This window comes from Mandrillus leucophaeus, unplaced genomic scaffold (genome assembly GCF_000951045.1).
Source record: "Mandrillus leucophaeus isolate KB7577 unplaced genomic scaffold, Mleu.le_1.0 Scaffold66, whole genome shotgun sequence".
NCBI classification, from domain to species: domain Eukaryota; kingdom Metazoa; phylum Chordata; class Mammalia; order Primates; family Cercopithecidae; genus Mandrillus; species Mandrillus leucophaeus.
The window spans coordinates 5,346,668-5,369,063 of record NW_012107141.1 but is presented as its reverse complement, the minus strand read 5'-3'; the positions used below and the strand labels follow the sequence as shown (position 1 = coordinate 5,369,063).

Below are 22,396 nucleotides of genomic sequence, written 5' to 3'. Positions count from 1 at the left end.
AAAAAGAAAAAGAAAGAAAAAAAGAAAGAAAACATAGGGATAGTAGTCATTTTTACCACACAAGGTTGTTGTGAGATTGAAACTACAGATCACGCTGGGTGCAGTGGCTCATGCCTATAATCCCAGCAGTTTGGGAGGCCCAGGCAGACTGATCACGTGAGGTCAGGAGTTCCAGACCAGCCTGGCCAACCTGGTGAAACCCCATCGCTACTAAAAATACAAAAAATTAGCCAGGTGTGTTGGCACATGCCTATAATCCCAGCTGCTCGGGAGGCTGAGGCAGGAGAATGGCTCGAACCTGGGAGACGGAGGTTGCCATGACCCGAGATCACGTCATTGCCCTCCAGCCTGGGCAACAAGAGCAAAACTCCATAAAAAAAAAAAAAAAAAGAAAGAAGGAAGGATGGAGGGAAGGAAGGAAGGAAGGAGGGAGGGACTACAGATTGTATCACAACGTGTGGCACACAGTAAGTGTTCGAGAAATGGCACGAGTTGTCATCACCCTCCCAGTTCTTTCAGTTGTGGGTGTTCCCATCGCCTTAACTCAGTGGATTTTGAACTTTGTACTTGTTTCCATACACAGCACAAACCCTTCACTATCTTTTCTGGTCCTTAGAGCAGCCCTGGGAGGAAAGCAGAGTAAGTAACCTGAGCTCCATTTGACAGAGAACACTGAAACTCATGTGAGGGCCTTTTCCAAGACCACACAGTTAGTGGCCCGGCTGGGATCAGAACCCAGATGTCCTCACTCCAGTCCCTTTGCTGTGTCAGAGTCCAGGACAATCTTGTCTTGTTGCATCTCGGGCCAGTGAAGTGCTGGAATGGAAGCAGCCAGGGCTGGTGGGCTACAGGGGAGAGACTGAGAACCCTGCAGATGCTCCAGTCCAGATGTGGGAGGCGAGGAGCTGAGGTTACTGCTGGTCATTCACCCCCTGCCCCATTCCCAGTTTCCTGCTCACGGGCTCTTCCTGTTTTGCTATGAACTCCAGTTCCCATGGGCCCCACATTAAAGCACAGAAGGACGGGGGCCAGGGCAGGCAGCCAAAGAGACCAAAACAGATGAACAGGGCACCAGGGAAAAGAACAGAGGAAACAGGGAAAGAGTGGACGGGGGTGTGGATGGGACAGAAGGGACCAGATGAGGAAAAGTTGAAGGCTGAGGCAGAAGAGGAGCCTGGCTGAAAGACGGGAGGAAGCACAGGGTGGGACATGGGGAACAGGCGGGGGCTGGGGAGCAAAGTGTGAGAAGACAGCAGGCTGGGTGCTGTTGCAAAATCTGCCCATGTATTCATTTTCACATTTCAGAAAAGCCCCTGTGACACCCCCATCTCAGACTTCTGCCTGCAGCTCTTGCTCTTGTTCCCCCTCATCACAAGGTTGTCCCCTCCCAAGGCCCCCACCCTGGTCTGGGTATCTCTGAGTCACAAGCACAAGGCTCTCCATTCCTCTCGCATGTGTTCCCTCTCTGATTTTCACAAGGCCCCAGCTGTCCTGGAAAAGCAGAAACCAGGGACTCTAGTCACTGAGAGACTGGCACTATTCTGTCCCAGCACCCACATCACCAGTCCAGCTCCCTCCTCTACCTCCCTGCTCCCAGAAGCTCCAGCCCAGCAGGGCAGTCAGAGATGTCTCTGAGATGCCTGGTTTCAAGAAACTCAGGAATCAATGGTCTGGGGCCTGGTACCCTATCTTCTGCGAGCTGGGAGAAGTCTCTTTCATCCACTTTGTTCTTCAACTCCTTCTCCTGACACCTAGTCTCCCCACAGGTGGCTTCCCAGGACCCAGGACCACACACAAGCCCCATCTGGATGGGGGGCACCAGGCTAGGGCCAACTGCTGAAAAAGTAGGTTGGGGACCAACTCCCCCACGCCAGGGAGTTGGCCTCAGCCTCATCTCCTGTTTAGAAGAAATTATAACCAGGACTTCAACTGCCAGAGCTGTCCTACCAGGTTACAGCTCAGAAACCCCAACCGTCATCCCTACAAAGAGGGAAACGGAGAGGAAAGTGGGAGAAGACCAAAACCTGTTGGCAGTATTTCCACGGAGTTTCTGGAGACCAACCACTGAGACTTGCTTCAAGCCAGGGCAAGCAGTGAAGTGATCAGCGGCCGGAATCACGTTCCCACTTTGCCAGCCCCACCCCTGTGCCACAGTCCCACCAGCTTACAGTTGTTAGGTCCAAAGTCGCCAGTCCTATGGGCCTCTTCTATGTTTCCTTGGCTCCTGCAGGAGGCAATGCCCCTGGGAACACACTCGGGGATCTACCAAGTCACATATCTGGTCCTCTAGAACCTCCACAGGTTTCTTCTCACAGCAAGGAGAAACTTGAAGCAGAAACAGGAGCATTCACCAGCCACGGTCACAGGTACTACTGGCTAACTCTCCTGAAAAGTACTCATTCCAATGAAGCAGGCTGCAGGGTAAGGTCTGCAGGGATGGGCAAGGGCAACTGCTTCTTGTTCCCTCCTTCACCGTTCTGGAAGGGTGGAAAGCGTGGGGATCATCTTGCAGACCACTGCGTATCTACTCAAGTGACTTCTGCCCAACCTTCCAATCACAACATAGAGAATAATCCAGAAACCTGGATTCCCAGACCTGAGTTCAGAGATGATACAGAAGGCAGAAAGGAAAGATGTAACATTGATTTCATGCCTACTACATACATTTATCTTTACATGCATTATTTCATTTATTCTCACAGTAAACTCTAGGAGATAGTTGCTAGCAAGGGGCAAACATCAAATTTGAATACAGGGATAAGACTGGGTGCGGTGGCTCACACTTGTAATCCTAGCACTTTGGGAGGCCAAGAAGGGCAGATCGCTTGAGTCCAGGAGTTTGAGACTAGCCTAGGCAACATGGTGAAACCTCACCTTTACAGAAAAACATACACACACACACACAAATTAGCCAGGCGTGGTGGCATCTGCCTGTAGTCCCAGCTACTTGGGGGGCTGAGGTAGGAGGACTGTTGGAACCCAGGAGATTGAGGCTGCAATGAGCCAGGATTGTACCACTGCACTCCAGCCTGGGTGACAGAGGGAGACCGTCTCAAAAAAAAAAAAAAAAAAAAAACAAGTTTAGCTGATTCAAAAGTTTGAGCTCAAGCTTAAACAAACAAAAATCACAAACACACTCCATTATATAAAACTGGGCTGGGGCCGGGCGCGGTGGCTCACACCTGTAATCCCAGCAGTTTGGGAGGCCGAGGCGGGCAGATCACGAGGTCAGGAGATTGAGACCATCCTGGCTAACACGGTGAAACCCCGTCTCTACTAAAAATACAAAAAAAATTAGCCAGGCGTGGTGGCGGGTGCCTGTAATCCCAGCTACTCGGGAGGCTGAGGCAGGAGAATCACTTGAATCTGGGAGGTGGAGGTTGCCATGAGCTGAGATGGCACCATTGCACTCCAGCCTGGGCCACAAGAGCAAAACTCCGTCTCAAAACAAAAAAAAAAACAACAACAAAAAACTGCCTCTTCAGATGGAAAAAAATGGCGAACATACCTGGATTTAGGTTTGCTTCTGCCAACACAGAATAAGGTAGTGGTTCCTGTCCTCACCTTCAGAGATTCTGATTTATTTGATCTGGTATAGGCCCACATATCCATCTATCTCACCATCTACATGTGTGTGGTATTTTTGTTTTTTGTTGTTGTTTCTTTTGCATCTGTAGTTAGGAACCAAAGTGTAAGGACCACAGAATCATCTGGCAGAAAATGCAAAAGCTGGGGGCAAAGGAAGAAGAAACTAGGGCTCAGCTCCAGGCTCTACTGTCTACTTGTGCTGTAATCCCCATCCTTCCTGGAATAGTTTCTCCCTATAAAAACTGAAATAATATCTGCTTCATCAATCCCTCCCACGTGGGATACTTGCACGCACAAAGAATACAGACATAGTTGAGCAAGTGGGAAGAAAAGCAAAAGCTGAATTTGAGAGATTGCTGAAATTTGGTGAGCCAAAGATTTACACTCTGAAAGTACAATGGCTAGTTTGCAAGGAGAGTAAGAGGCCCATTAAAACAAAATACTCAACCCCTTTCCCCGCCACTAATATGCAGCATTCTGCCAATTACCCAAGCCCCCTTTATTTATTTTTTTTTGAGACAGAGTCTCGCTCTGTTGCCTAGGCTGGAGTGAAGTGGCACAATCTTGGCTCACTGCAGCCTCTGCCTCCTGGGTTCAAGCAATTCTCCTGTCTCAGCCTCCCGGGTAGCTGGGATTACAGGCGTGCTCCACCACGTCCGGCTAATTTTTGTATTTTTAGTAGAGATGGGGTTTCACCATGGTGGCCAGGCTGGTCTCGAACTCCTGACCTCAGGTGATCTGCCTGCCTTGTCCTCCTAAAGTACTGAGATTACAGGTGCGAGCTGTGCCCGGCCTAGGCCCTGTTTAGTCCCACTAATGTGAAAAGGTTTCCTTTGACAGATACCTCTTTATTGAAAGTATTTCGAGATCACCAATTACAGTTTAGTAATGCAGTTTGAGTAGCCTGCAAGAAGCAGCCCATTATAGACTATTTAACTGAGAACCACAAAACTAGACCTTTAATCCATTCTCCTCAACTGTGAGTTTGGGCCAGTCACTTCCTCTCTTTAGGTTTGTTTCCTAAACTGTGAAGTAAGACGACTAGGTTAAATCAGGTATTCAGAAATGCTGATTTATGAAACCTCTAGTAAATGGTCTTTGTGAACCATTTGGGATTATATGCAAAATTCCATGTGCGTGTTTACATGTGTGAACATTTTTTTGGAGGAGAGGTGCAAAATTTTCATGTGATTCAAAAAGGGACTTGTGATTAAACAAGAAGGTTAAGAACTATTTGGCTACCCAGGCTTCAGCTCTTATTCTATTTGCTTCTCAGCCTCCTCCACAACAACTTTGGAAGCAAAGTTTAAATCCTGAAGTATATATAAATAATTGAATCTGGAGTCCTAGGGCAAAATAAGGACAGCTAATTCTGATCTTTTTTTTCTTTTCTTTTTGTTTTTTTGAGACACAGTCTTGCTCTGCCGTCCAGACTGGAATGCAGTCGCACCATGATGGCTCACTTTAGCCTCAACCTCCCAGGCTCAAGGTGATCCTCCCACCTCAGCCTCCTGAGGACCTAGGACCACAGGTGTGTGCCACCACACCCAGCTAATTTTTAAACTTTTTTTTTTTTTTTTTTCTGTAGAGATGAGCTCTTCGTAAGCTGCTCAGGCTGGTCTCGAACTCCTGGGCTCAAGCAATCTTCCCACCCTAGCCTCCCAAAGTGCTGGGATTACAAACGTGAGCAACCACACCAAGCCTAATCAGGTTTTTTTTTTGTTGTTGAGACAGAGTCTTGCTTTGTCGCACAGGCTGGAGTGCAGTGGTGTTATCTCGGCTCACTGCAACCTCCACCTTCCGAGTTCAAGCGATTCTCCTGCCTCAGCCTCCTGAGTAGCTGGGATTACAGGAGCACGCCACTACACCCAGCTATTTTTAAATTATTATTATTTTTAGTAGAGATGGGGTTTCGCCACGTTGGCCAGGCTGGTTTCGAATTCCTGACCTCAGGTGATCTGCCTGCCTCAGCCTCTCAAAGTGCTGGGATTACAGGCGAACCACGGTGCCCAGCCCAAGCCTGATCAGTTTTGTTTCCCAAAGATCTGAGGAGATTTGCTTCCAGTAGGCAGATCTGAATCAAAACATCCCCAGGACCTACGATCTGACCTTCTGCAACCGTCATATTAGTCACAAAGTCCTGAGGCCAAACTGGCTGCACCTGAATCCTAATGGTCAATGCCAAGAGGGCCACTGATTCTGTGTAAACCGCATGTACTCCCACTTTATGATATGCGCCTGCCCCTTACCTCAAAATACCTCCCCACCGGTCTGAAATTCCTCCCCTAGGGATTCAGTGCTTTGGGTTTGGAAAGTCTGAACATCCTGTGCAACACAACTCCTTTGGGAAGAGGCATGACGTCTTGACTCTAATTAACTAAAACTTGGAAGTGGAGGGGAGGGAGGTCAGGGAAAGGACTGGAAGGGAAAGTGAAAGGGCTACTGAAGCTTCGTGCGGGGCAGGAACGGTAGGCTAGACTGGAGGCAACCTCAAGGACACAGGAAATCCAAAGGGTTGTTTATATACTATGCCCTGCACCCCAAGCAAAACGTCTCCTAGAAAACAGGGCCAGGGCTCAATCCACCCCAAAAGCAGGGGCATGGAGAGAAGCGACCTCTGCTTTTCCGTCCCTCGCCTCAACTCTGCACCCGCTCTAGCTATGGGGTCAAGCCCGGAAGCACCCTGGCTGGAGGGGACGCTCGCTTTCCAGGACATGGTCCCGCCCACTGCAAGCGCCACCTTGGTAAGGGATTTCTCCTAGCAGAGGCAAACGCGAACTTAATGCCTTCTTGATCAAGATGAGGTCTTCGAGACCTGTCTGCCTCGCCACGTCGGGCTACATGCCTACGCTCCTCCGCCACAGCCAGGTCGCGACCCTCCTGCACACATTCCCACCGAGATTGCGCCTTCTCCCCCAACCCCAGCTCGTCCCTAAGTAAGATGGCGGCGAGCGCACTTCCGGCGTGTGTCCTTACGAGTGCGTCCGGGCGGCTGCTTGCAGGTGCCACCCAGCGGGTTCCAGCTTCTTTGCTGCATAGATTACAACGGTGATGGCGGGCAAGCGGTCCGGCTGGAGCCGTGCGGCTCTCCTCCAGCTCCTTCTCGGCGCGAACCTGATGGTGATGCCGCCCACCCAGGCCCGGAGTCTGCGCTTCGTTACCTTGGTAATGAGAAATGGGGTCACTAAAGAGTTCCCTGAAGCTAGAAGGGCAAAGGCCAGCTGGTGGGGGTCGGGGATCTTGGGAAGGAACAGCTGGTTTAGGAGAGGACGACTGGCCTGTGTAGTTGGGAGGCTGGGTTCAGGATTGACGTGGAGCCCTGGGTTATAGGGGTCAGGGTGACCGAATAGGTCGGGGTGAGTCTGCCCTGAGACAGGGAAGTAGTTGAATGGTTAAGACTCATCCCTAAAGAAGCCTTTGGTTGTCTTTTTTCCCCAGTTGTCCCCACCACATATGTTGCTTTCACTTCTCTTTTCCCTTACCACCTGTACCTTGGCTTTGCCTGTGGTCTCCAGTGGCATTGCTTAGCCAAGTTAGAGTGTCTGGAATCTGGAAGAAGTGACTGACTCCTAACTGGGGTCTTTTGCAGCGAGTAGGCTTCCCAAAGGGAATGAGACTTCCTTCCCTAACATGGGGCAAAAGGTAGGCTCTGGGTCCCTATCGAGATGCTTCTGACCTATAGACAAACCATTTTCTTCCCTCAGCTGTACCGCCATGGAGACCGTTCACCAGTGAAGACATATCCCAAGGACCCCTACCAGGAAGAAGAATGGCCCCAGGGGTTTGGTCAATTAACCAAGGTGGGTCAGAAGCCAGCCTTTCCTCAGGATGAGCTGTAGAATGAGTGATGTCTAGAGCAGGCTACAGAACTTGGGGCCTTACTAAACTGGCTTTTCCCATATGGGTGCTGACTTTGACCAGATTTCATAACCTTAACCTCTGTGCCCATGATATTGCCGTGCATGACTGGCCACTTAATGAAAGACTTCTGGGATCAGATTAATTGACTCCAGCAAAGGGTAAACCTGGAAAGCAACAGGGCCTAAACCCCATGGGGCTTGTGAGCCACCCCTTCCCTCTAGACCCTCTTAACTTTTGGGTTTGCCCACAGGAGGGGATGCTACAGCACTGGGAGCTGGGCCAGGCCCTGCGGCAGCGCTATCATGGCTTCCTAAACACCTCTTATCACCGGCAAGAGGTAAGCTTGGGAGCTCCAGAGGCAAGGGGAATGGGGTATGCTGCCCTCATCTTTTGCTCTCAGGGAGCCTAAGGCTGAGGCTGGGCACTTTGGCCTCCTTCTTGTATTTTTGGTTACAACTACAGGAAAAGGCATCTGAGAGCTGTCTGGAACAAAACGCTAGGAGCTGAGTTGCCCCTGCTTGGCTAGGAAGAGGCAAACCTGATTAAGCATCCAAATTCAGCCTTACGGGCGGGCCTGGCAAAGTGGTTTCTGACTCTTTGAAATCACAGGCCTTGCATCCAAGACATTTATTGAGTACCCATTAAAGGCCAAGAACTATGCTAGGACTTTGCATTCAGTGGTGCACCATACAGATATGATCTCTGTCTTCATAGAGCTTAGAATGTTGTGGCGGTATCTGATGATAAACCAGACAGGGCCAAGATGAAAGACAGCGGGGAAGACGCACGTAGATAGGGCTTGTCTTTCCTTGATCAAGATGAGGTCTTCGAGCCCTGTCTGCCACGCCAGGTCACGCTACGTTCCTAGGGCACATCAGGGAGGACTGGCGAGTGTGCCTGCTCTTTGAGTCCTTGCCCTACCCCAGGGATGGGGGAAGCTATTCCTCTGGTTACCACTGTCAGCCTCAGCTGTGTCAAGAGTCCCTAGATATTGTTAATTGTTCCCTTAAGGCCCAGCTCTGTCCTGAGCTTGTCCTTCCCCAGTTTCCTCCTCCCTTTTCATGAGCCACTATCTCTGAATAAGCTCTTCAAAATATTGTTTATTTATTTATTTATTTATTTTGAGATGGAGTCTTGCTGTGTTGCCCAGGCTGGAGTGCAGTGACATGATCTTGGCTCACTGCAACCTCCACCTCCTGGGTTCAAGCGATTCTCCTGTCTCAGCCTCCCGAGTAGCTGGGATTATAGGTGTATGCCACCATGCCTAGCTGATTTTTGTATTTTTAGTAGAGACAGGATTTAACCATGTTGGCCAGGCTGGTCTCGAACTCCTGACCTCAGCTGATCTGCCCGCCTTGGCCTCCTAAAGTGCTGGGATTACAGGCGTGAGCCACTGTGCCTGGCCCAAAATATATACATATATTTTAAAGGGGTCTCACTCTGTCACCCAAACTGTAGCACAGTGACTTAATCATAGCTCACTGCAGCCTCAAACTCCTAGGCTCAAGTGATCCTCCTGCCTCAGCCTCCCAAGTAGCTGGTGCCCGCCACACCTGGGTCATTTTTTATAGAGACAGGGTCTCACTATGTTGCCCAGGCTGGTCTCGAGCTCCTGGCCTGAAGCGATCCTCCTGCATTGGCCTCCCAAAGTGCTGGGTTTATAGGCGTGAGACACCAGGCCCAGACCTTTATCTTATTTTTTCTCCCTGGTCTCTAAGGGTCATCACTGGAGCCAGTTTCTACCCCAAGGACCCTGATCTAGACAAGGAGAGAGGTGTTGTTATGAAACCAGACAGACCAGAGAGCCTTACTGATTGACTCAGCACTTTTAACTGGGAGAAAGGGGTATTCAATTAAGGCCATTCCCACAGGAGTTCTTCACAGAGTGGTGACAACCCCCAGTGGAGTGTTTGGGGGATGGGGAAGGCCAGAGGCCAGAGGGGGGTGAGGGCCAGATACATGGTAGGTTTACAGTTTGCTGGGTGACCCTCAAGAACAGGTTCTCCCCCGGGGCTCCACTTTGGGGTGACCAGGACTTCCCACCACACACACACACACACACACACACACACACACACCCCCCCACACACACACGGCTCCACTTCAGGGTGACCACAACTTCCCCACCACACACGCACGTGCGCAGGCGCACACACACACACACACGACTCCAGGGTGACCAAAACTTCCCCACCACACGCGCGTGCACACACACACACACACACACACACACGTGACTTGTGTTGCTATCTCTGCAGGTTTATGTGCGAAGCACAGACTTTGACCGGACTCTCATGAGTGCTGAGGCCAACCTGGCTGGACTCTTCCCTCCCAACGGGATGCAGCGCTTCAACCCGAACATCTCGTGGCAGCCTATCCCTGTGCACACTGTGCCCATCACTGAGGACAGGGTGAGAGTGGCCAGCCCTTCCCTGGGATGGTGAGGGGACAGCTGTGGCCGTGTGCCTGCTGATGCCAGGCTCCTTTTCCCACTGCCTGTTTCCCCGCTTCGCTCTACAGCTGCTGAAGTTCCCGTTGGGCCCATGTCCCCGTTATGAGCAGCTGCAGAATGAGACCCGGAAGACACCAGAGTATCAGAATGAGAGTTCTCGGAATGCAGTGAGTAGGGGCAGAGGTGGAGGTCGCCACACTGTCTTTTCCCCACAAAAGCACTGAGATCCTGATCCATTTTTCATAGCAATTTCTGGACATGGTGGCCAACGAGACAGGGCTTACAGACCTGACACTGGAGACTGTCTGGAATGTCTATGACACACTCTTCTGTGAGGTGAGCCCACTAGAGTGCCCATTGTGATCACTCTTTTTCCCCTCAGCAGGCCCAGGTCACCAGGACGGTAGAACACAGTGCCTGATACTGTCACGCCCCTGGGGAGGTCCAGGGAGGTTGTGCTTGTGAAACACGGGAACTTCCCTCACGGGTGACAGAGATCCTCAGAGTGGGAAATGGTTTATTAATTGTCAGCAGTCCCTGCTGCTCTCCACCCAAAGCTCCTTTCTGCTGAGTCTCACTTTTTGTGCCTGAGCTTCCTTTCCTGTGCCCTGCAGCATCCACACCGTCTGCCATGTCTACTAGTTCCAGCCCCTCTGCCTCTGTCTCCTCTCCCTCCCTCACACACACAGGCACCTTCCCACTGGGGAAGAGAGCTGCCCCCTGGAGAGGCTGGCCTAGGCCTGGGGCGCTAACCTGCCCGCTGCGATATACAGCAAACACACGGGCTGCACCTGCCGCCCTGGGCCTCACCCCAAACCATGCAGCGTCTCAGCCGGCTAAAGGACTTCAGCTTCCGCTTCCTCTTCGGAATCTACCAGCAGGCGGAGAAGGCCCGGCTTCAGGGGGGTGAGTGACAAAGACAGCATGTCACTCCACTCCTCAGGACCCTAAGGCGTTAAAAATCTGCTGTGGGGGCTTCTTACACACTTCCCTCTCTACTGAAACACTCCCTGCTCTTTCAGAACCAAATTCCCCTCCTCATGCTGCTAGTCACCAAATTTCCCCAGCTCTCTTCCTTTTCTGCCATCCTATTCTTTTTAAAAGAAATTTATTTATTTATTTATTTTTCGGGGGGACGGAGTTTCCCTTTTGTCACCCAGGCTGGAGTGCAATGGCTCGATCTTGGCTCACTACAACCTCTGCCTCCTGGGTCCAAGCGATTCTCCTACCTCAGCCTTCTGAGCAGCTAGGATTACAGGCACATGCCACCATGCCTGGATAATTTTTGTATTTTTAGTAGAAATGGGGTTTCACCATGTTGGCCAGGCTGGTCTCGAACTCCTGACCTCAGGTGATCCACCCACCTCGGCCTCCCAAAGTGCTGGGATTACAGGCATGAGCCACTGCGCCTGGCCTACTATTTTTAGTAGAAATGGGGTTTCACCATGTTGGCCAGGCTGGTCTCGAACTCCTGACCTCAGGTGATCCACCCACCTCGGCCTCCCAAAGTGCTGGGATTACAGGCATGAGCCGCCGTACCCAGCCTATTTATTTTGAGACAGTCTCGCTCCGTCACCTAGGCTGTAGTACAGTGGCACGATCTTGGCTCATTACAACCTCCATCTCCCAGGTTCAAGTGATTCTCCTGCCTCAGCCTCCTAAGTAGCTGGGACTACAGGTGCCTGCCACCACGTCCAGCTACTTTTTGTATTTTTAGTAGAGACAGGGTTTCACTATGTTGGCCAGGCTGGTCTCAAACTCCTGACCTCTGGTGATCTGCCCGCCTCAGCCTTCCAAAGTGCTGGGATTACACACGTGAGCCACCACGCCCAGCCCTGCCATTCATGTTCTTAAGTTTCGCCCACATCAGAAGACCCTCCCTTTCCTAAATGAATAGCTGCCCCAAGAGAACCAGTGGGGGCCATTTTGAGAAGGCTGAGAGTAATACACATGCCAGTTTCCTCATTTGAGCACCTAAAGGCTTGCCGGCTGTCACACCTTTTTGACATCTCAGTTTTCAGAGCATATGGTAGTTACCCGGGCACAGATCCACCCACTGTGTACTCTGAAGCAATCTTACGTTTACATTTGTTTCAAACTGAAGTGCTTCTGTAAACACAGGCAGGTTTCTACATCCGTGTTGAAATATAGGCAAATACCTTGTTTTGTCTTGCTTCCTTCTATACATTTGACAATTCTTAGAGAGGAGGGGTGCCACAGAGTTCTTACACGGTCCCTATGACACTAAAGAGTTCTCCGTGTAGGGGATGAGGCCCAGGCCTGGCAGAGGGTGAAAGGAGCACAGATAGGTGGAATTAGAAGGCAGGGGTGGCTGTAGCCGGCAACACCGGGGACTTTTCTCCTTCAGGAGTCCTGCTGGCTCAGATAAGGAAGAACCTGACCCTAATGGCGACCACCTCCCAGCTCCCCAAGCTGCTGGTTTACTCCGCGGTGAGTGCCTGCGCTCCCTAGCGTGCTGTGTCAGGCAAGGAGCTGGATTTCTTCTCTGTTCAGTTCCTGCGGGTGTGGGGAACAATGCTGACGGGGAGCCCCTCTTCCCCCGCAGCACGACACTACCCTGGTTGCCCTGCAAATGGCACTGGACGTCTACAATGGCGAACAAGCCCCGTACGCCTCCTGCCACATATTTGAACTGTACCAGGAAGATTCTGGGTGAGTGGAACTAGCAGTGTCCTCTGGAGAGGGCCCTCAGGAGGTGGCTCGGGGCAGCCCAAGGACCCCATGACAGGCAGGCTGGGCAGCTCCCATGTTGCCTCCTGTCGACCCTTAGGAATTTCTCAGTGGAGATGTACTTTCGGAACGAGAGTGACAAGGCCCCCTGGCCGCTCAGCCTGCCTGGCTGCCCTCACCGCTGCCCACTGCAGGACTTCCTTCACCTCACAGAGCCCGTCGTGCCCAAGGACTGGCAGCAGGAGTGCCAGCTGGCAAGCGGTCCTGCAGACACAGGTGAGCTGTCACCAGACTCCTTGCTAGTCATGCCCCAGACCAACCTGCAGTTCACATCCTCAAATCTCAAGAGCTGTCACACTCCCAGTCATCTGACTGCATTTGCTAGGAGTTCCCTCCCCGACCGCAGACCACTTTATACCTTCTCCCCACTTCTCACCCTCAGGTGATGTCTCACTTATATCACCGAGAAAATAAGAGCCAGGAGAGAATCGGCTCATTCTTCCACCACCAGCTCCACCAGCTTACTTGCTGGGGAAGCCACTGCTTAGGATGGCCTCTCCACCCGCGCTCAGGTTCTCTCTCCTCACCTCTGCAAGGAGCTCTGACACCTCTGCTTCCCTACTGGATCACTTCCCTCCCAAAAGCCCATCCATGACCTCTGAGAGCCACCTCTTCCCCAGCCACCAGCCTCTTCCCTCTCAGAATGGAATCCTCGAAAGAGCTGCCTAGACTCTGGCTCTGCTTCCTCACCGCCTGATCTCTTAGACTCACATTAGATAGTCTTGTGTCACCTTCCCCTACCCTGAAGCCACACTTGTCTGGTGACCAGTGACCTCCTCTTACCAAAGCCAGTGACCAATTCTTAGCTTCTGTCACCTCTCAGCAGCATTACATAATTGGCCACCAATTCCTGAAACACTTTCTTGGCTTCTCCTGACTTTAGTTGTCCCTTCCTCACTAAAGAACGGATGACCCAGGACTCATCCCTGGCGCTTTCCCCATCTGTGCACACTCCCAAGTGATCTTATGCAGCCTTATGACTTTATGCCCATCTCCATGCTCACTTCTGTCCTTACGCCCTGACTCACAGGTTCACCACCTCTTCTCTGAGCTAGACTCATATCCAGCTGCCGACTTGAGGTCTCTATGTGCACGTTAAGTAAGGCATCTCAAAGTTGCAATGTCTTAAACCAGATGCTTTTCCTTCCAAAGCTGCTTTTCTTCCAGGCTTCCTTGTTTCAGTCAATGCCACGAGTCGCCTAGTGGCACAGTATAGCCCTTGGAGTCATTCTGCATACCGTTTCTCATACCCCTCATCCAGCCCACTGCCAGATCAGCTCAACCTTTCAAATATTAATACATGCTCTTGCCTCCACAGTCCAATCTACTGTCAGCTTTTGCCGACCGACTGAAGTTTCCTAGTTCTTTCTGGTTCTATTCTTGTCCCTACCAGTCTTTCAGCACAGCAGAGTTAACTTTTTTTATTTTTTTGAGACGGAGTTTTGCTCGTCACCCAGGCTGGAGTGCAATGGCGCAATCTCGGCTCACTGCAACCTCCGCCTCCCGGGTTCAAGCAATTCTCCTGCCTCAGCCTCCCGAGTACCTGGGATGACACACACGCATCACCACGCCCAGCTGATTTTGTATTTTCAGTAGAGACGAGGTTTCTCCATGTTGGTCAGGCTGGTTTCAAACTCCAGACCTCAGGTGATCCGCCCACCTTAGTCTCCCAAAGTGCTGGGATTACAGGCATGAGCCACCGTGGCCGACTGAGTTAACTCTTAAACCAGTTCACACTACTGTCCTCTCAGAATTTTCCAATGGCTTCCCATCACATGTAGAATAAAATCCAAGTTCTTCACCATGGCCTTCCAGGCCCTACTCCATCTGGTCTCCTGCCCCATCTCCTACATGCCCTTTGCTTACTCTGCTCTGGTGAGACTGACTTTCCTGATGATCCTAGCACATGCCAGGCTTATCCCCACATTTGGGCCTTTTGCCCTTCCTTCCTGTCCTCTGCCCCATGACACTCTTCTCAGATCATTGTATGTCACTCATTGACTCCAGGTCTCTGTTAAACTTCTCACTTCCTCAACGATACCTTCCCTGCTGACCTACTTTGCTTTGTCTCTCTGTATCACATTCATCACTGACCTGTCACTCCTAACTTTTTTTTTTTTTGAGACAGTGTCTCATTCTGTCGCCCAGGCTGGAGTGCAGTGGTGTGATCTCGGTTCACCGCAGCCTCCGCCTCCCAGGTTCAAGCAATTCTCCCGCCTCATCCTCCTGAGTACCTGGGACTACAGACGTGTACCACTACGCCCAGCTTTTATGTATTTTTTATTTTTTTGAGATGGAGTTTCGCTCTTGTTGTCCAAGCTAGGGTGCAATGGCACGATCTCAGCTCACTGCAACCTCTGCCTCCCGGGTTCAAGCAATTACTCTGCCTCAGCCTCCCGAGTAGCTGGGATTACACACGCGCATCACCACGCCCAGCTAATTTTTTGTATTTTTAGTAGAGATGGCATTTCACCATGTTGGCCAGGCTGGTCTTGAACTGCTGACCTCAGGTGGTCTGCCCACCTCGGCCTCCCCAAGTGCTGGGATTACAGGTGTGAGCCACTGCGCCCGGCCAACTTTATTTAGTAACAATGGGTTTTCACCATGATGGCCAGGCTGGTCTCAAACTCCTGACCTCAGGTGATCTGCCCGTCTCAGCCTTCCAAAGTGCTGGGACTACAGGCATGAGCCACTGTGACCAGCCCATTTGCTTATTTATTACATCCCCTCTCCTAGCACGTAAACTCCATGAGAGCAGGGACTCTGTCTTGGCCACCTCTGTGTATCTCCTATATGTCAGAACAGTACCTGGCATATGATGGAACACTGACATGACCTTTCTCTTGCCTCCCCCATGCCCAGAAGTGATCGTGGCCTTGGCTGTATGTGGCTCCATCCTCTTCCTCCTCATAGTGCTGCTCCTCACCGTCCTCTTCCGGATGCAGGCCCAGCCTCCTGGCTACCGCCACGTCGCAGATGGGGAGGACCATGCCTGACAACCACTCAGCCCGCTTCCCTCCGCCTCCTAGGGGAGGTGAGCTGGGCCCTCGCTCCTGACTGTTGCTGCTCCCCAGCCCACGGACGGGAGATCCTGGGTTGGGCCTCCCTCTGATGACCCCAGCCAGATGAGCGAGTGGGGCTCAGCGTGGCCCGTGGTGCCTGTCACTCAGCATTCCCATGCCTGATGTTTACCAAGTGCTGTGTTGGACACTGGCTTTCTCCAAACAGGATTTGCCTCCTCCACGCTCCCTACACACCTGAGATGTAAACTGGCCGTCAGTGTTCACTCAGGACCTAGGATTAGAAAACGGCAGAGTTGGTGCTGGATCCACCTTGCGCTTCTATCAAGCCCCGTTCTTTTTGCTCCAGCCTGGAGTCTTTGGCAAATAGCTCAGAGGACACCGTCTTGCCTCTCAGTGCTTATTTTAGTGAGAAAAACAGCAAATACCAGGGGTACAAACATTGGCTCCCAAAGAACTGGATCACCCAACAGCCAGCCAGCCACATTTCCCTGTGTCTGGCTAGAGCCACCGTTAGACTCAGACAGAATGCTTCAGGAACCTTTGTCACCCCTTCAACTGGAGCAGGACGGAAGGGTGTCTGTACTTGGGAGGGAGTGGGGAGTGGTGGGAGGGGAGTTGCTTGTCACATGGAATCAGGAAACTGCTGTCCCTCAGCTGGGCTGGGGTCTCCAGGGACCTGAGGTACATGCGGGTTGTGAGCTGGAAAAGAAAGTTGTAGACTGTGGCCCAGAATAGGGCTGGGGCAGCTCCCAGAGAATGAATAGTGTTGTTTCCTATTGGACTGATAGTGCTGTTTCCTGTGCCTTTTCATTTCTGAGACGCAAGAAGCTCTCTGACCAGGTCACTTCTGGAAGATCCACACAAAATCTCAGTCGGGTATGGTTTTATTGGCCATATCAAAAGTGAGCAGAAATCAAATAACTGCTTGATCCCTCCGCTACCACCCACTGAGAGGAGGAGAAAAGTCATTTAGTTCCAAGATAACCTTGGTTCCAGGCTAGATACAGAGGGGCCCTTGGGGCAGCTGCGTCACCAACTCTGGAGCAGTCTCTGGAGGTAGGTCCAGAGCATTAACACGAAAGTGTCCCAGTCCCACAGCGCCCCAGCTCCCAGCACCTCTGCTCCAACCCTAGCCGTGGATACTTTTGGCCCTTTAACAAATCGCCACCTCTGCTCGCAGGACTTGATCCCATGTGTGGGCTCCAAGGCCTTGTCTGGCCCACACCTTCTTTAGTGTCTCTCATTTCCGGGTCCTGGCTTCCTCCTGGCTCCAGATGAGAATGTGGTAACCTAGGAGGAATGAGACCAGTCTGACTTACACCTTCCGTTACCAGTCTCTCAGAGCCTGGGGCTGGCCTGCAAACCTAGGATTTGGTAAAGAAATACTAGGAAGGCCAGGCACAGTGGCTAATCCCAGCACTTTGGGAGGCCAAGGCGGGCGGATCGTGAGGTCAGGAGATCGAGATCATCCTGGCTAACACGGTGAAACCCCATCTCTACTAAAAATACAAAAAATTAGCTGGGCGTGGTAGCGGGCACCTGTAGTCCCAGCTACTCGGGAGGTTGAGGCAGGAGAATGGCGTGAACCCAGGAGGCGGAGTTTGCACTGAGCCAAAATCGTGCCACTGCACTCCAGCCTGGGGGGACACAGCGAGACTCCATCTCAAAAAAAAAATAAGGAATACTAGGAAACTGGCCGGCATGATGGCTCACGCCTGTAATCCCAGCACTTTGGGAGGCCAAGCCGGACGGATCACCTGAGGTCAGGAGTTTGAGACCAGCCTGGCCAACATGGTAAAAGCCTGTCTCTACTAAAAATATGAAAAAAATTAGCTGGACGTGGTAGCAGGCACCTGTAATCCCAGCTACTCGGGAGGCTGAGGCAGGAGAATCTCTTGAACCCGAGAGGCGGAGGTTGCAGTGAGTCAAGACCATGCCATTGCACTCCAGTCTGGGCCATAAGAGTGAAACCCCATCTCAAAAAAAAAAAGAAAGAAAGAAAGAAACATTAGGAAACTGGACAGTAGCCAGGCATTGCATGACCAAGACAAAGCCAGAGGCATGGAGGGCCTCGGCTAAAGAGACCACTGTCTTCCAGCCATCTTCTTCGCGGGCCACTGCACTGGGGTGAATGTGGCAGGGCAGGGCTGAAGCTGGCCCGCACTGAGCCTTGGGAAGTAGGATTGGGCTCGGCAAGTCAGATACATCCTCTTCCTACTCACCCATTGCAGAGGCCAGCGTGTCCCCCATGGGATTGAACTCATTGAGCTGCAGAGACAAGAGTGTCAACACAAGGAAAGGGTGAAGGTATTAGCAGAGACATAGAAGGGCACACAAAACCTAATTTTTGGTCATTTTTGGTCAATAAGGTAGGTTGAATCCCTGCTTCCTCCCATCATTATTTGAGGGCCCAAGCCTCACCGAACTGATGCCAGAAGATTCTGGGTCATAGAGCTGACACATCATCTTCCCTGAGTTTCCATCAAACACATCGATCGTCCTCATTTCATAGGGGGTACAACTTTTGAAATTAGGATCTGGGTATCGGCCTACGACAATGAGGTTGTAGCGAGGATGCCAGGCTGCCTAGGAGGTGGAGAGGCCGGTCATGAGAGTAAACGCAGAACATGACCAAGAGGGACATCAAACATCAACAAAGAGGGACATCAAAAGTATTCTTTGGGCCGAGCGCGGTGGCTCACGCCTGTAATCTCAACACTTTGGGAGGCCGAGGTGGGCGGATCACGAGGTCAGGTGATCGAGACCATCCTGGCTAACATGGTGAAACCCTGTCTCTACTAAAAATACCAAAAAAAAATTAGCTGGGCGTGGTGGCACATGCCTGTAGTTCCAGCTACTCGGGAGGCTGAGGCAGGGGAATCACTTGAATCTGGGAGGCGGAGGTTGCAGTGAGCCAAGATGATGCCACTGCACTCCAGCCTAGGGAACAGAGCAAGACTCTGTCTCAAAGAGGAAAAAAAAAAAGGTATTATTTGCCAGTAACAAGCCAACCTAATAATGGAGGTAAGTCTTACAGAAAACGACAAGAATGGTTTTTGGTTGTGTTTGCCTCTGCCATTGCACATTTTTAATCCCTAGCTGGCCTCCCTGGCCCTTAGGGCAGCTTCAGGCCTTCTCCCTCACTTGCATTTCCTAAGATCATGCTAACTGATAAACGTTTTCACCTCAGCCTGACCCAGATATTAGCCTAAGAGGTCAGCCTACAACAAAGCAAAAGAAGCCTCTGATGACCAAAACCTAACAGGACTTCAGTTCTGGAGGAACCCCACTATCATCCCGCCTCCGTCAGCATGAATTACTAAGAGTTGAGTATAGAATTGCTACTGGCTAAAAAAGAGAAGGAAACCCACGTTCCCCAGATCACCCCACTGAAAACAAATCTGGCAGTTATTAAAATGACAAAATTGGATGGGATTTTCCTAATTAAACTTCTCAAGGAAGTTTTGAAGGAGGAAAGACATGGTTAGCAGGTAGGAAGAACTAGTACATGCAAAGGCTTAGACGTAAGTCACAAATCACAGGAAGCTGTAATGACTTATGACACCTGGCTAGATACAAACTGGGACATGGGGACAGATGGATTATTAGGAACACTGATGGATTAACAGGAACACCAATTGGGGAAGGATTCTTGACATTATTTATTAAGAGCTTGGATGTGATTGAGGTACATGGGGGCCACTCAATATTCAATCATCATTTATTGAGTACTTACCAATACTTACCAGGTGCTGGGCATGGGGCCAAGTGCTTTAAGTATACTGACTCATCGTCACAACAACCCTATCAGTTAGAGACTAGTATTCCCTTTTTGCAGATGAGGAAACAGATCCAAAATATAAATAATTTGCCCAAGGATTCTAACCCAGGGGGTCTGGCTGCTGGAAACTGGTGCTCTCCACCACTAGGCTGAACTGACCAGAGAAGTACAGGCATAAAACCTGAAGATCTGAAGAGGATCTGTAGTTTTGGAAAAGGACGCAGAACTAGCAGAGCTCAGGCTGCATGGGGGCTCAGGCAAGAAGGCATCAAAGGACTTGAAAGCCATTAGTCTTGGGGACTAAGGATAGAGAAGCTATTAACAAGACCCTGCGAAAAGGTGGGAAAATAAAAGACTTATTTTTATTATTAGAAGCACAGAAACCTGCAAGACAAACTAAGAAGGCAAAGTTGCCAGGCGTGGTGGCTCATGCCTGTAATCCCAGCACTTTGGGAGGCCAAGGCGGGAGGATAGCTTCAACCTAGGAGTTCAAGACCAGCTTGGGCAACATGGCAAAACCCCATCTCTACAAAAAATAAAAAAATTAGCTGGATGTGGTGGCACACACCTGTAGTCCAATCTACTCCCGAAGCTAAGATGGAAGGATTGCTTGAACCCAGGAGGTTGAGGCTGCAGTGAGCTATGTCTGTGCCACTGCACTCCAGCCTGGGTGACAGAACAAGACCCTCTTTCAAGAAAGAAAATAAAAAAAAGGACCAGCCTGGGTAACAGAGGAATACCCTGTCTTTAAAAAACAAAAAGCAAAAAAGAAACACAAAAACAAAACAATGAGGCAGGAGGATCGCTTGAGCCTGGGAGATCAAGGCTGCAATGAACCATGATTGCCCCACTATACTCCCAGCTGGGTGACAGAGCGAGACCCTGCCTTAAAAAAAATAAATAAAAGGTGAAGGTTTGTGGGTCAACTGTACACAGGTAACTGAAGCTGAGAAGACAGAACAGAGGGTCAGGATCTTAGAAAATGCTCACGGTGAGATCAGAGCTGGGCTGAAAAAACTCAGAAAAATACTTTATCAGAGAGACAGAAAGAAAACTCAACCATATGGAATGGCAGAAGTGGGATAAAAGGAAGAGAGAGAGCCAAAGGGTAAGAGATGCTCTGTGCTTGGGCCAGGAGCGATCTGGGGTGGCAGGCTTACCACATCAGCCCTTCCCCACCGTGGGCAGACCTGCTCCAGCCTCATGATCACAGCTTCCTTCTGGGAGCTCCTTCCCTCCGCCACTCACCTTGATGGGTGTGAGGTGCTGGAAGTGACGGTGAGGGTGCGGGATCAGGCCCAGGGGGCAGTCCCACTGGGAAGCAGAGTAAATTCGGATCTCGCTCTTCTGGTCCGTGGTCAGGAGCCGGGCTCCATCGGGACTGAAACAAGCTGGCAAAGTGAAAAGCCCCTGAGCTGAAGGAACCACGAGCCGCCTGTGGTCCTGGCCTTGCAGGCCTTCTCCTGCAGGGGTACCCTCCCTACCACTCCTCTCTAGACGGGAGCGGAAAGGAAGAGGTGAATCTGGGCTATGAACAACAACAAAATTCTGGAAACTCAGCAGTTGATGGGGACAGCCACAGCCACAAAGGTTCCCAGACATCAGCTTGGCAGACGCTATCAGGGGTAAAGGTTTGTAGTAGTGGCTTCCACGCTGAGGGAACACCCCAGCAGTAGTCAGATAGGCAGGGTCTGCAGGAGAGATGAGGTCTGGGATATCACACCTGCGTTGACAGGATGCCTGTGCGGCAGCGAGTAGAGGAAGCTGGCTTTCCCTCTAACCTGGCGCAGGTCCCAGATTTTCACTGTTTGATCTACGGAGGCTGTGGCCAGGAACCAATCACAGCATGGGTTCAGGGCCACATGCGTCACTTTCTTTTTGTGCATTCTGAGATTCCAAAGCTGCAGAGAAGAGCTCGGTTCAGGTGGGGACACAGAACCGAGGCGGGGATGAGGGAGGGAAAGGCAGGACCTGGGAGAACGCACCTCTTTGCCGTCCATGTTCAGCAGGATCACGTTCCCCACGTTGTCTCCTGTGACCACCATTCGGCTACTGGCGGACACATCCAGGCTACAAAACCAGATGCTGGAGGGAAAGACTGTGTTGTAAGATTCTTGGGGACAGAGATAGGCCTGTTTACTCACTGTTGCTGCTCCAGTGACTAACCCACAGTGGGCATTCAATAAATATTTGTTGAATGAATGAATAACTGTCTTGCCGTGGATTCCTAGCGAGGAACATTCAGACTGCTCTACCGTCCAGACAGAGGGAATGGGGTAATGGGGCTCAGAAATCTGTCCGGTTACTGCTGGGCCCAGGATCCCCAGCTCCTAAGAGTCTCTGAAGCAGACAAAGCTCAGACCATAAAGCAAGCCTCAGGGCACGCCCGCCCCCACACCCCGGGTTCTAAGCAATCCTCCTTTACTGCTCTCTCCTTTCACTCTCCACCCTTTGGGCCAAAGGAGACACAAGCCAAACAGGGATTGCCTGGCTCTGTTCCTCAGAGCTGGCTGGAAAGGCACTTCTGCCCCCTTCTGAACACTGAGGGAAAAACACACAACCAGGAGCTCTTCTGGTCCCTCAAACCACTGGACTGGGAGGCTGACTAGCGGGTGCTTCAGGGATCCTGCTATCCAGCCAGAGGAGCTCAGCTCAGTTTTTCTCTCAAACCCTCAAATCCATGCTACACTGACTTTTGCCATCCCTTATGAATATCTTCAAGCAAGAAGATTTCTTGTGGAAAACGAGCCTGGAGCCTCGTCTATCCAATCACCTGCTGAATTGCGCATGCACTCCTCATCCCTGCAGGACAGCCCAGGATCCCATCCAATGCTAGTTACACCCCAGCACCCTCACTTAATTCCTTAGGGAGCAGTCAGAGTCCCGGCTCTAGCTGGAAATCAAAGTGACGAGTATTTTGTAATTTTTTTTTTTTTTTTT

At 51.1% G+C, this 22,396-nt stretch overlaps 2 protein-coding genes across 8 annotated transcripts in view; one reads left to right on the top strand and one right to left on the bottom strand.

The window, feature by feature from the left end:
* The first annotated feature begins 6,036 nt into the window (after positions 1 to 6,036).
* Positions 6,037 to 16,462, top strand: ACP2 (acid phosphatase 2, lysosomal). 4 transcript variants are annotated; one of them, XM_012001408.1, is made up of 11 exons: positions 6,037 to 6,753; positions 7,293 to 7,388; positions 7,700 to 7,786; positions 9,708 to 9,860; positions 9,970 to 10,068; positions 10,148 to 10,237; positions 10,675 to 10,807; positions 12,270 to 12,352; positions 12,468 to 12,574; positions 12,693 to 12,868; positions 15,515 to 16,462. In XM_012001408.1, the coding sequence occupies exons 1-11, from the start codon at positions 6,640 to 6,642 to the stop codon at positions 15,646 to 15,648; spliced, it is 1,272 nt and encodes a 423-aa protein (XP_011856798.1). In that variant the 5' UTR covers positions 6,037 to 6,639; the 3' UTR covers positions 15,649 to 16,462. The 4 variants fall into 4 exon arrangements, with proteins under 4 accessions (XP_011856798.1, XP_011856799.1, XP_011856800.1 ...); XM_012001409.1 differs by lacking the exon at positions 7,293 to 7,388; XM_012001411.1 differs by lacking the exon at positions 9,970 to 10,068 and having other exon boundaries at positions 6,582 to 6,753; positions 10,120 to 10,237.
* Positions 16,463 to 16,541: 79 nt separating this feature from the next.
* Positions 16,542 to 22,396, bottom strand: part of DDB2 (damage-specific DNA binding protein 2, 48kDa) — a 36,979-nt gene continuing 31,124 nt past the window's right edge. For 3 of the 4 annotated variants that reach the window (XM_012001414.1, XM_012001413.1, XM_012001415.1), the window contains 6 exons: positions 21,442 to 21,541; positions 21,180 to 21,357; positions 20,705 to 20,847; positions 18,097 to 18,261; positions 17,898 to 17,943; positions 16,542 to 16,965 (listed from right to left, as the gene is read on the bottom strand). In XM_012001414.1, coding sequence (XP_011856804.1) covers positions 16,916 to 16,965; positions 17,898 to 17,943; positions 18,097 to 18,261; positions 20,705 to 20,847; positions 21,180 to 21,357; positions 21,442 to 21,541 — 682 coding nt within the window. In that variant the 3' untranslated portion in view covers positions 16,542 to 16,915. The remainder of the gene's footprint in view (positions 16,966 to 17,897; positions 17,944 to 18,096; positions 18,262 to 20,704; positions 20,848 to 21,179; positions 21,358 to 21,441; positions 21,542 to 22,396) is intronic. The other variant, XM_012001416.1, reaches the window with a different exon arrangement.

What these genes read in the sequence shown, in the direction of transcription:
- ACP2 (XM_012001408.1), top strand. Translation starts at nt 6,640, where the DNA reads ATGGCGGGCAAGCGGTCCGGCTGGAGCCGTGCGGCTCTCCTCCAGCTC. An exon ending in GGTTTGGTCAATTAACCAAG is followed by an intron (nt 7,389 to 7,699) that starts GTGGGTCAGAAG and finishes GTTTGCCCACAG; the next exon opens with GAGGGGATGCTACAGCACTG. An exon ending in CTGTACCAGGAAGATTCTGG is followed by an intron (nt 12,575 to 12,692) that starts GTGAGTGGAACT and finishes GTCGACCCTTAG; the next exon opens with GAATTTCTCAGTGGAGATGT.